The 13063-nt window shown below is 40.7% G+C and overlaps 1 protein-coding gene and 1 long non-coding RNA gene across 3 annotated transcripts in view; one reads left to right on the top strand and one right to left on the bottom strand.

Moving 5' to 3' along the window:
- LOC141370086 (uncharacterized) overlaps window positions 1-12611 on the bottom strand; it is a 53962-nt gene extending 41351 nt beyond the window's left edge. The window contains exon 1 of the long non-coding RNA XR_012373805.1: window positions 12519-12611. This is a non-coding gene — a long non-coding RNA (uncharacterized lncRNA). The remainder of the gene's footprint in view (window positions 1-12518) is intronic.
- CDYL (chromodomain Y like) overlaps window positions 3361-13063 on the top strand; it is a 228455-nt gene continuing 218752 nt past the window's right edge. For both annotated transcript variants that reach the window (XM_073877531.1, XM_073877535.1), the window contains exons 1-2: window positions 3361-3506; window positions 12284-12424. In XM_073877531.1, the coding sequence (XP_073733632.1) occupies window positions 12422-12424 (3 nt within the window). In that variant the 5' untranslated portion in view covers window positions 3361-3506; window positions 12284-12421. The remainder of the gene's footprint in view (window positions 3507-12283; window positions 12425-13063) is intronic.

The following is a 13063-nucleotide window of genomic DNA, read 5'->3' on the forward strand; positions in this document are numbered from 1 at the left end:
TGTTCTTGGTTGGATCTTGTTTTGAACAAACCAGATATAACAAGACATTTGGGGAACAACTGAGGAAATTTAAATATAGTCTGGAAAATTGTTAGTTTAGTTAGATGCAATAGTGGTATAGTGGATATGTGGAAGAATGTCATTTTTAGAGAGGTTTGCTGAAGTATTTAGAGGTGAAGCTTCTGCGTGGATGTAACTTAACTTTTAAATAGTCTTGAGAAATATTATATATGTGCATATACATATAAGATGTTTACATATAAAGCAAATATGGCCAAATATTAGGTATAGATTATATGCACGCTCGCTGTACTTTACTTTCTACTTTTCTGTATCATTTGAAATATTTTATAATAAAAAAAATTAAAAAGAAGGATAAGAATGCAAAAAAATAATGGAAGTGCTAAATAATACAATCAAAAATTTTTCAATTAAGCAAATATTTGACACATACATATACACAATATTTTTAATATGAGGATAAAATTGTCCTGGTCAGGTGGTTCTCAGTATAGATATATGTACTAAGCACAGAAAAAGAGAAAAAAGACCAAGTTACCAATAGATAGAAAATGACATCAGCTCCTGAACAGACCTATTTGCACATTCCTTTCACAAAAACATTTCACTCTGAATCCGTTGTTTCAAGCCTTTCTAGGTGGTTTGGGATCAACCCACCAGATTCTGAGTCTTCTGGAGACATTCCTCTTGCTGGTAAGCATACATCAAAAGAAATGGTAATTTGAAAGTACCTACTAAACTACTAAAAAGTTCAGAAGTAAATTCTTCATCTGAACCTCAATTACATGTAAGATTAAAGGTTGAAAGATTTCTTTTTCAAGGTAATTCTTTTCCCTAAAAAAGGAGTTGAATCTCCCCTTTGAAGGACCTTAACTCTCAGAATCACCCACAATAATCCGTGTTTCTAGGTTTCACCCATCTTTGTTAGGTGATTAGATCCCTTTAAAACTAGTATTTTCTTTATAAGGCAGGAGGAAGATGGACAGGAGGCTTTCAGATTGAAATTCTCTTTGTAGAATCCCTGAAGGGAAAAGGGGACCTCTCACTTCCCATCAGTGCTCAGGCCAGCAAAAACAATTCTCCCCAGGATACATACCCCTAAAAAATTGCAAGGTAATCCTGAATTCCATAGTCCCTGGCCTCTGCTCACCCCTTATCCTTCTCAGTAACTGCAGTTAACAGTATCAGCCCCATCGACCACCCACTCCCTCCTTCTTGAAGCTCTTCCCTCCCTGGACCATGAGACTGCACTTGAGCATATGCTATCTCTCTGGCCACATCTTCCACCTCCTTTACTCACCCTGCTTCCTTCCTCCGGAGACCTAAGGCAGGCATTTCACAAAGACTCAATCTCCTCTTCCTTAAAAGGCTCACCTCCTTTTATGGTACATATACACCGTGGAATATAACTCAGCCATAAAAAATAATGAAATCTTGCCATTTGCCACCAACATAAATGGAGCTGGAGAATATAATGCTACGTGAATGAAATAAGTCAGTCAGAGAAAGACAAATATCGTATGATTTCACTCATATGTGGAATTTAAGAAACAGAACAAACAAGCAAAGGAAAAAAAGAGAGAGAGACAAACCAAGAAACAGACTCTTAAGTGTAGAGGACAAACTGATGGGGGTGGGGGGATGCGGATTAAAGAGTACACTTCTGATGAGCACTGAGTAATGTACAGAATTGTTAAATCATTATAGTGTACACCTGAAAATAATATAACACCACAGGTTAATTATACTTCAGTTTTAAAAAGAAAAAGAAAATTGTATTTACTACTTTATTAACTGGAAGTTCCCACAACTTCTTCAGGACCACAGCCAGGCAGTGATGAAGTGTCCACTGGTCTGTAGACAAGTACAAAAAACACAGTGATATTGTATTGATTTAAAGGACTTTCTTGGGGCGCCTGGGTGGCTCAGCTGGTTAGGCGTCTGCCTTCGGCTCAGGTCATGATCTCAGGGTCCTGGGATCGAGTCCTGTGTTAGGCTCTCTGCTCAGTGGGAAGTCTGCTTCTCCCTCTTCTCCCTGCTCCTGCCCTCTCTCTCACTATCTCTGTCACTATCTCTGTCTCTGTCTCTCAAATAAATAAATAAATAATATTTTTTAAAATTTTTAAAAAGACTTTCTTTAAAAATGGTAATTCTTTATTGCTTTTTGTTTGTTTCAAGATGCTCTTTCTTTTCTTTTATGATGTAACAATTGTAATAAATGGTAAGGTTGTTTTTTTTTTTTATTTTATCACTCAGGAAAATGTAAACATGGCAGGACTATTACAATCTCCCCTTCATTTTTATCATGTTGTAAGTTAATTTTTATATGGACAATAATTCATGTTGTTAAACAATTTAAAAATAAAGAAGGAAAAAGTGAATGGTCTCCCTGGCATCCCACCTACCTCTGTAGTATTTTTGTAGTTCCTTTATGCATAGAGATATATATTTTTCCCCTTCTCCCAACCTCTTTAGACAAAAGATATTATTTTACAGCTCTACCCCTTGTTCTTTTCACATGAACATGCTATCCTGGATTTTATTTTTTTCTATTGCCACATAGAAATATTTTTTGTTCTTTCTTAATAGAAGCATAGAATTCAAAGTAGGAATAAACTATTATTTATTTAATCAATCTTCTAAAAATAAAATCTCACCTCCCTTCACAGCTCTACCTATCTCCCCCGTAAAGATGACTCTCAAACTCACAACAGTCTAGACCTAATCTCATTCTTGAGTCGTGGACCCAAATTTTCATCTACCCGCTGGACACCTGCACCTAGCTAGCTCACAGGTGTTTTAAATTCCATCTGCTCAAAATTGAAAGACAATCCCCTGCAAACTTGTTCTTTTTCCACTCTTTAATTCATTTCTTCATAAGAAAAATATATTGTGAATTATGATATATACATAGAGAGCTATCATAGTATTATGACTGGGTATCACCATTGACTTAGTTTAATGTCTCCATCCTCCTTCACTGTTCCTAGTGCTCATTTTATTGGTTCTCAACTCAGGAGGCTATTTATAAACACAAGTTCCAAGGCCCCATCCCCAGGTTTGGAAACCACTGCTCTGGATATAACATTTTCTAAATCAATCAGACCCAGGGAGTGCTGGTAGCACATTGGATAGTCCTTATAAAACTGCTTTTGCAGAACTATGTTTGTTGTGATGGTCTCAGTTTCTCGAAGGATGCTACAAGAAGCAGCCTAGTCAAAACTGCTCTTGTGCTCACTACAGCGGTGTGGTAAAAATGCTCATATTACATCACAGAGGGGGCCTTTTATGAGGCAGAGTCCCTGCCTGACAAGGAAACAACCAGAGGAGAGGCAGACTAGAGGCTCAGCAGAGGGAAACACATGTTGAATTTAGTGACCCACTTGTTCCTTGAGGAGAACATCTATTTCTACCTAAGAGCATTCCTGGAAGGCTATGGACTTCAAACAACATTCTGAACAGACTCATCTCAGGGGACAAAGCAGGTAGGGAAGGAAAGGAGGCAATGGGAGGAAGGGAGAGGAAATCAACCCCATCCCTACTTCAACCAAAAGCTCCACTCACATGCTGTACATATGGAGCTGCCATGTTTTTGAACAAAAGATTCCATCTGAACAAAAGGTTCTGTAACTTTAAAAGAGTTGTAAAAACTACTATTGTAGGGAAGCAGAAAGTGGCAAAGTAGATTGGGAACAGACTGCAGAAAGCCTTGAATCCTAAACCAAGGCACTGAGATTTTTCACTTCAGGCCAATGGGGAATCCCTGCAAAGTTCTATGGAAGGAATAGAATGGGGAGAGCAATGTTTTAAAAGAGACTAACTGCATTACAGTGTTCACAGTGGAGACCAGAACTGGGAGATAAAATGTAGGCACCAAAGGACAAGTATTTCGTAAGGGCCTGAACTGAAATTTTTTTAAAAAGAGAGAAAAATGAAAGAGACATTCCAAAAGGAGAAAATTTTGGACTCCAATTCATCATAGATTTGGAGATAAAGGTACAAGTCCAAAATTACATCCAGATTTTAGATCAAATGACAATGTCGTTAACAGATACAAGTCATGTCTTAGACCACTTAGGCTGCTATAATAGAATACCATAGACTGGACAGCTTACACAACAGACATTTATCTCTCACAGTTCTGGAGGCTAGCAAGTCTAAGATCAAGGCACTGGCAGATTTGGTGTCTGGAGAGAGCTCACTTCCTGGATTACAGACAGCTGTCTCTTTGCTATGCCCTCGCGTGGTGGAAGGGGAGAGGAAGCTCCCTGAGGTCTCTTTTATAAAGGCACTGATCCCTTTCAGGAGACTCCACCATTGACCTAATCACATCCCAAAGGCCCCACCTCCTAATACCATCACATTAGGGGTTAGGTTTCAAAATATGAATTATGGAGAAACAAATATTCCATGGACAGCAAGCCAGGTGGAGATTCATGGAGAAAAGATGAGGCAGCCTATTTTAAGTCTATGGAGTTGAATTGACAACAGGACACAAGGGTCACCACTTACAGGCAGTCAGTCTTCACTTTCATTGATTCACATCGTCATTTCTATTTTGTCACCGAAGACGATCAAATCTGCTTCCTAAATCTTTGGTTTACTTCCATTTCTAGGACATCGCATAGCCCAAGCTACCGTCATCTCTCTCCTGAACTAATCCCTTCTCTAATCTTGTCTTTACACAGCAGTTACGTGATCCTTTCAACGTGAAAATCTGATTTATTTTACCTCCCTGCTTTAATAAGTTTTCAATACCATCTTATTGATCTTAGGGCAAAGATAAAGTTATGCTAGCTAGATGCCTTATTCCATTCCTTATCTATCTCTCCAAACTCCCCTTACACAGTGCTAGTTACGTTTTGAGTATTTCCAAGCTTATAAGGCTGAACACTCTCCGCCCACCCTGCAATCTCCAACCCCGAACCCTGCCAGGGTTAGCTTCCATTCTCCCTCCCAATATGACATCAATAATCTCTTCCTTGGGACCCTCTTGAACCACTTGCCTACTTTAATTCCCCCTATCTTGGGACCATGTACCTAAAGTCAAGACAAAATGGGGATATAAATAAGATACAAGGAATATTTTGTTCCTTCTTTCAAGGTTTGATGACAGTTATCTTCTCATGATAATGTGATAGGTAGCTAAGCATAAGTTTTCTGTGGTGGCATGTATGTGCCCCAAGAAATTGCCTGTCCAGGAAATGAGCAGAAACTGGGGTGCAGCCCATTCTGGTGACCATTGTTCCAGCTACCTAATCATGCTAAATGAATGATATCATGGTTTCATGTTTATTCTACTCTGTCTGGCAGTTCCTGGTGTTATAAAAAAGAAGAATCAGCACCTGAGTCTAGGGATTTGTATTAAGAATGAGATCTAGACTAAGAAGTGGTTGTGGGTCTCAGGCTAGAAGATCCTAAAAGAAAGATGAAAGCTTTTATCCGAACAGCCTCTGCCACAGTGGAATCCCACAGTCAGCTAGAAACCCCTAACCTTTCCTAAATTGCAGCTACCAATATCACCACTGAGTCAGCCAGAAGACAAAGAAGAGAGAGGCCACAGAAAGCCTTCCAGGAATTGTTCCTTAAACGATGAGTCAGGGAAGTGGAGATGCATTTATCTCTGTATGAAATACAGGGGCTCACTCAAAGTAGGCCTGAATCAATGTTTGCTTGTTGATGAATAAACAAACATTAACTAAAACCAAGCTCATCACTGTCCGCTCTGAATCAAATCTTCTTCCTGGTCTCCACACTCTGTCTTTCCACATTTTCCCAGGCTTCTAGGCCCAATGAGTGCTCTTGTAGACTCACAGTCCCCAGGTAGAGCCCTAATCATGCCATTTCCCTGATCAAAAGCCTGCCATGGCCCCCAGGGCCTACACCAATGATTTGAAACTCTAGCTGTACATCAGAACCACCTAAGATACTTTTCAAATATTCAGGGAATATGGTCCTTCCCTTGAAGATTCTGATGAGTAAAATAGAAAGTGAACTCATACCCCTATGTCTTGGAATATGGTCCTTCCCTTGAAGATTCTGATGAGTAAAATAGAAAGTGAACTCCTACCTCCTATGTCTTTATTATGTGCCAAACATTTTATAGACACTATTTTATCCTTTTCACATTCCCCTGGAGATGTAGTCCTATCATGGTTGAAGATGAGAAAATGAGACCCTGAGATCAAGTAATTTGTCCATGGTCAACATACTTGGCAATACAATTCAATGCCAAGTCTGTTGGATTTTTTATTGCACTATATGAGCTCTGGCCATCCAAATCCCTTATCTTGGCATTCAAGACCTTAAAAAAATCTGACTTCTTAAATGGGTGAATTTTATTTATACAAATAATACCTTAATTAAAAAGTTAATATTATTCTAACAACACTTGTTATTTGCTTTTTTGGTAGTAGTCTTCCTAATGGGTGTAAAGTAGTAACTCATTAATCTTCAAACTTTCTTGTTCATTAATGTGTTTATTTAAAGCTATAAGTTGGGCTTTCAGTACTGCTTTAGCTATGTTACACAACTTCTATCATTAGTGTTTTATTTAGTCCTAAATATTTATTTTTTAAACCAAGTGTCACTTAATCATATGTCACCTAGTTTCTAAATATGTGGGATTTTATTTTAGCTATCTTTCAAAAAACAATTCCACAGTTGCATTGTCTGAATGGGATTGATTCTTTGGAACTTACAGCCTAATACATGTCTCCTGTTGTAAATGTGCCATGTATATTTAAAAAGAATGTGTTGTCTGGTTTTTTTTGGATACATGTGTCCTATTTAAATTGTATTTTCAGCTCATTCATATCATGCTATTTTTATTTCTATTTGATCCACAGTTCCTAGAGATGCATGTTAATATATTTTCAACTACAGTTGTTAATTTATGTATATTTTTCTGTTTATTTACTTGATACAGTACATAAGATTGTACTGTTAGGTACATCTATGTTTATAATAATTACATCACATTGATTATATCTACTATTCTTTAATTAAACATTTTAAAGCTCTAAGATAATATACAAGCAGAAAACTGATAAACTTTTATGTGTATTTAAAGAAATACTTATAAAATGAACACTCATTTAACCATAACTAAGGACGAGAAATAAAACATTGCCAACATTTAAAAATCAAGAGGGAACAACCCAAAAAATCTAGTCTTTCCCAGCAATAATCTACCTTTCTCACCAAGCCTTCCACACACCATGTGCCTCTTAGGGATCAGGCTGCTCATGGCCATGCATTAATTCTGCCCTTCATTACACCCAGCTGTCTTCACACATTTTCCTTCACTGTGACTCCCACTGGGGGACCCCTCCCCCCAACCCCACCTGCTGATGCGTCAAGCTGCCACTAAATGGGACCTTTGTGGAGAACTTTCTTCATTGTGTCTGCTAGATGGACCCTCTACCCCTCTCCTCTCTATATATCTTTACACCTTAAAAACATTTCCCTTCATCCCGTTTCCCTATTCTCCTTGTATTATAGTTATTTTCTTTGTCATCTACTAGACATTGACTCCTTGAAGGCAGGACCAGGGTCTTGCCATCTGATTTTCCTATAGCTTCTGATTCAGTATGAGGTATATGGTAAGTGTTCAACAAATATTTTGAAGAAATGAATGGAATCTCTTTTTAATTCCCTATGTTTCATTAGCATGGCACCTGGCACTTTTACCTTTAAAATATGTCTTTATCTTAATTTCTTCTCCATTTCAGTCGCTACTGTTTTATTTCAGGCCCTCACCCCCTCACATTCAAATAGCTGCAGGAAGAAAGAGAGGGAAAGGAAGGAAGGAGGGAGGCAGGAATAGGAAAAGAAGGGACTATGCTCAGAATTTCTCCCCAGACAAAATAAATCAGAATTTCTAGAGAAGGGGCCAAGGGAGCCATAATTTTTCAATGTGCCACCAAGGTTGAGAACCACTACTTGTTTGGTCCCTCTTAATTTAATCAAATTTACCTCTAAACCTTGATACCAGAAACAAATCTTTTAAGAACAGAACTCTCAGTGCACACTTTACTCCTAAATCTCCCCAGCCAAAGACTTATAGATGTCTTACATAATAGATATTCAGTCAAGATAGATGAATGAATGAAAGAAGGAAGAAATCGAATGGCTTTCAAGCCTTGCATAATGGGCCCCATCTGTATACTATATTCAGCTACTTCTTCCAGTAGGCACCTCTTCTTCACTCCACACATTCCCCTCGGTTCCACAGACATGCTCTGTTCCTATTTTTGTTCTTCGCTTCTCCCACCTGGAAGTTTCCTTTCTCCTCTTTCCTTTCTCCTCCTTACATTCTAACCACACTTCAAGGCCCTTCCCACATTTTACCTCCTTCAAGAAGCTTTTCCAGACCTCTGCTCTCACCCCTTTCTAAATTCCCATGGTGGAAATAAGCCTTGCGATTCAGCACAAAATCCCACACAACAAATTTATCACCACTGCTAGTCCATGTCCTGGTCTCCGAGACAAGATCACAAACTCCCCAGGGCCAAGAACCACAGCTGAGGATTCTCTCCCCTCCACCCTCTACCCCAGTCCCCAGCCTGTGTGGAGAAGAGATGGTGTGCTAACTGAATGCTTTCTCTAGAAGGGCCACTTTAACCCAACCCTCTCCTGTTGCAGATGAGGAAATGATGAAAGTGATTTATTAGAGGTCCCACACCTAGTAAATGGCAGAGTTAAGATAAAAATTACTCAAGCCTACTGAGCCCCATAGCTCTTGTTGTTGCTTAAACATGACTGTTTCCTTGTTCTCTCCTCCTGGGTTCCCTCCTTGCTGTGTCTTGTCACATTAGGATCTCCTCAGATTCCTACGTCTTTCTCAGGGGTGGGTCATTCACCCAGTAGATTTGGTGACAGAGCCCAGAGAACAGCCCAGAACCGCAGTGCTCAGGGTAATTCACACACTGGGACTATTTTCTGAAAATCTTCTTTGATCATTTTTTTGTGTGTATGTGGGTTTGTCTTCTGGGAGGATGGAGGAAGTACTTATCTGAGCTGGCCTGGTGAGAGGCTTCAGCAGAGGCTATAGGAAGGCAGGTCATCATTACAGTAGAAAATTTGAAAACAACAGTTTAGTAGAAAGAGACTGCTGCCATCAAACTGAAAGATTTCAGGCTAGGAGCGTGTGGCAGCAAGAGAACCAGAATTCTGCACTCGAGCAATAATATCTCTGTTATCCCAAGTCACTGGCAGATGTTGAAGTAATTTCCATTCCTGGGGAGGGGCAAGGGGGAGGCAGAGATGCCAGAAATTCCTCTGAATTTCTTCCTGGGCAAGGCTGTTGGCAGAGTCTCAGGTGAAGGTAGAAATAAAGAAGGGGAGTGAAGAAGACAGAAAGGGTTGGGTCTACACAAGTGGTTGCTATCCCCATTCTCAGCAGTTGATGGGTTTGATTAGAGAGCCAGGACAGTTGTGGATGGGTAGGGCCGCCCTCCCAGGCACAGCTGAAGGGCAGTTGTGACCAAGACAGCTGCTGAAGGTGGGTTCTCTCATGCCCTGTGTCCTGTCACGCTGGGATCCTCCAAGCCAGGCAGAAAGAGGCTTTATTTATATACTCACTCACGCCTGGGACAACTCTGCTTGTCTCAGAGAGAGAGAAAGAGAAGTTTTAGAGTGGTAAAACCAGAGGGTTGGAGAACTTAAAATGACTCCCGTTTATGAGAAATGGGATGAGAGAACAAAGAACAGCATTCACCACTCATTTGTTACAGCTATCCAGGCCCTGAGAACTAGGAGTAGGGGGTTCTTTCTAGTCTTAGCTCTACCACTAACTAAGTATGTGACCCTGGGAAACTCCATTAGTGTGGAAGTGGTTCATCATTCCTGCATTTATCACGTGACGACATCAAGCAAAATGGCCCCTGGAGGTGGGACTGATGATTCTCTAGCTTCAAAGAAAATGAGGGTTTGTAGCTTCAAACCCTCATTCTACAGTCAGGAAGTGAGGGCTCAGATCACATAGCCAGCTGCAGACAGAGCAGGGTTGGAACTGCCTCCTCAAATCTGGTACTTCTCTGCCTACCAGACACCTCCATTCCTTACATACATGACCCCCAGCTGTGCTTTTAATAGGAGCAGTGAGAGAAGGATCCTTGAACAATATGGCTGGAGGAAAACCAGCCCCCAAGAAGGCAGACTACATGGCATCACTCCCAGGTGCCAAGGAAGGACCTCTCTGCCCCTTTCACAGGGCTCCCTCACAGAATTGAGGAAGAGTCATATTCCACCATGTGGGTGATTAAAGACAACCTGGTCATCTGTATTATTTGAGCTTCTCACAATTGAGTAGATATTTGCATATTATTTAATTAAAAAAATAATTGAGTACAGATTCTTACAACTTCTACCATTAGAGTCATTTCTTTCAGCTTAAGTAGTACTTGATTGGTAAAACACAAAAATCCCAGTGGTGGACAATGCATACATAACTCCTCATGGATAACAACAAGAGCTCACGTTTATTGAGAACACACCATGTGGCAGGGCAGGTATGCCATTTCATTTCACACTTCGGACAATCTATGAGGGACGTGCAGCTCTTAGCAGCATCTTACAGATGTGGATCCTGAAGCCTGCAGGGTTAGGTCATTTGTCTGGTCACCCAGGGAAGACAGGGAGCCAGTGTGCAAACTCATGTCAGGTTAACCACACGGTCCGTGTCCCGAACCCCAACCTCACATTGCCTCTCCATAGGTACCTATACCTGGCTTCAGTATGTCTCTAATGCCTTTTCTGAAATCAGGTTTTGACAGTGGAAGGGGGGGGATAAGAGTAAAAACATCAGAGTGCCTGGATTCAAGTCCCAGCTTCACCACTAACAGCATTACTTCAAGGAAGTTCACTTCTATAAAACTACAATTCCTCATCTGTCGAATAAGAATTATAGAATCTTGCTCACAGAGCTGTTTTGAAGATTAAATTAGAGAATACGTATGCAATGCTCCATGTTATGCCTAGTATATAATAAGCTCTCAATAAATGTATTATCATGATGGTTCAAGAGGCCAAAGACCAACCTGGGCCCCTTTACAGCTTTGCTGCTGGTAAATCCCGGCGGGAGGGGTCATGCTCTGTAGCCATCACCACCTTCAGCTGAAAGCTGAACATTCCCTGACTTAGAGTGGGAAGGCAGCTTCCAAGAAAAGCACGATTTGGTCTCAAATTAAACTATGACGTGAAAGATTAGGTGCCATTCATATGGAGCCCAGTCAGGATAGTTGGACAAGTTGGGGGATGATATTAGCCCATTAAGGTCATTGTCATACATTTCTCACCAAACCTCAGTACCAGCCAGGAGTGTAGGGCAGCGTGGACTACCACTGAATTCCTTAAGCCTTCTTACTGATTTAGGGAAACCTCATTTCTCCCAGTTCCCTGTGTTGGCAACAGTGATCTTAATGTACCATCTGAGTTAGGGTTCTGCTCAGCTCTATATGACCTGAGTTAAAATAGTTTTCAAGATGAGCGTCTTAAAAGTCGAGCGGAATGACCTCAGGTTTTTCTATTTATCCAAAACCGATTCCAAAGGGTATAGGCTTTCCAGCACCATCTCCGACTACATGTTTCCATATACTCTCTGCCACAAGCATGCCAACCCACTCCCTGTTCTGAAAACACAACATACTTGCCCATGCCCCTGGATCTTTGTTCCTGCTCTCCCTACCTCAGAATGATGCACTTCCTTCTCGCTGTTTGAACACCACTTGACTTCCTCATTTTCAGAACTTTTGTGTGAGATGTTCAGCCATGTCTTTGTCACCCTACTACACTTGAGGACAGGGGCCATCTCTTGTCATCGTTACCTCCACTAGTCTATTAGAAAAGGTAAAGAGAGGCACCGAGTTGGTCCTTAAGGTGTTATGCCAACAAATATTCATAACCGCAAATGGCAGCCTTCTGACCCTCATGGTGAATATCAGGCCACTTGGCTTCCTAACTCTTCAATATATATTACAATACTTCATTACACATGGCAGGCAAGCAAAATATTGACATCTACTGTGGTGAAGAAGAGCAGGTTTGACAATTTTGAAAATTGTGTTTTATCCTTTATCATTTTAAATGCATTGCTACTTTGATGCAGTGCTTAATGGTATTTATTGCTTCCGCCGACACAAACACAGAATGCTGGCTCACTCTCAATTTCAATATGGACCTTGAGAAAGTAGTTAGATGCTGTAAGACTTTGTTTTCCAATTACTTTAGTAAATTCCCCTTGTGGGGATTGTAATTGCAGGTGGTGATCAGAGAACGCAGAGACCCCAGAAGAATTTTATGGCATTCCAGGCAGGACACAGACCAGCCTGGGGAAAAGCAGGAATAAGAACGGGCAATACAGGGAGTACTGCTAGGAAGAGATTTCTGAGGAGAAACAATGGTAAGACCTTCCAGCACCCGAAGCGGTTCGGATGCAGTAGGGCAGAACTCCTAGAGGGACCCCTTTTATTTAAAAGTAGTCATTGTACTGGTACCTGTGCAGAAATGGCTGGACAGAAGCATTCTGGTTATTCCATGGCCGTCATTCCGGAGCTGTTCCGGCGCCGACTCCTCTCCTGCGTTTCTCCTTCCATTCTCCGAATCTTCTCCCATCTGGCTTCTCTAAATTAATTTTTTTTTTTTTTGTAGCTAGAGCTTCCACTTTATTGCAATGGTTACTTTAATGTCTCTTATTGCTTTCTTTAATAACTTTTAATGACCTAAGAAATAGTTGGCTGGGTTCCATTTTCCACTTCCTCCAAGTCAAATGATAGCACATCCTACACCCTGTGTTTACAAGTATTAGAGAAGGCAGCACTAATTCTTTCTGCTTTATCTCCACTAAGGCATGCCTGGATTTTTTGACCGGGCAAAATAGAACGAGAAAGTGGTTTTCTAGCTTGCTAAGAAATAACAAGCAAGCCCTGATGCCATGAGAGCTAGCCACCTGCAGAAATCATCTGTCCATTCTTTCATTGATTTACTATATATGGTTTTGGGTGCCTCCCATCAGAAAAGCATGGACCTTGGGGCTTCAGGG

This window comes from Callorhinus ursinus, unplaced genomic scaffold, assembly GCF_003265705.2.
Source record: "Callorhinus ursinus isolate GAN/ISIS: 27379988/994484 unplaced genomic scaffold, GSC_fseal_2.0 scaffold26, whole genome shotgun sequence".
NCBI lineage: Eukaryota > Metazoa > Chordata > Mammalia > Carnivora > Otariidae > Callorhinus > Callorhinus ursinus.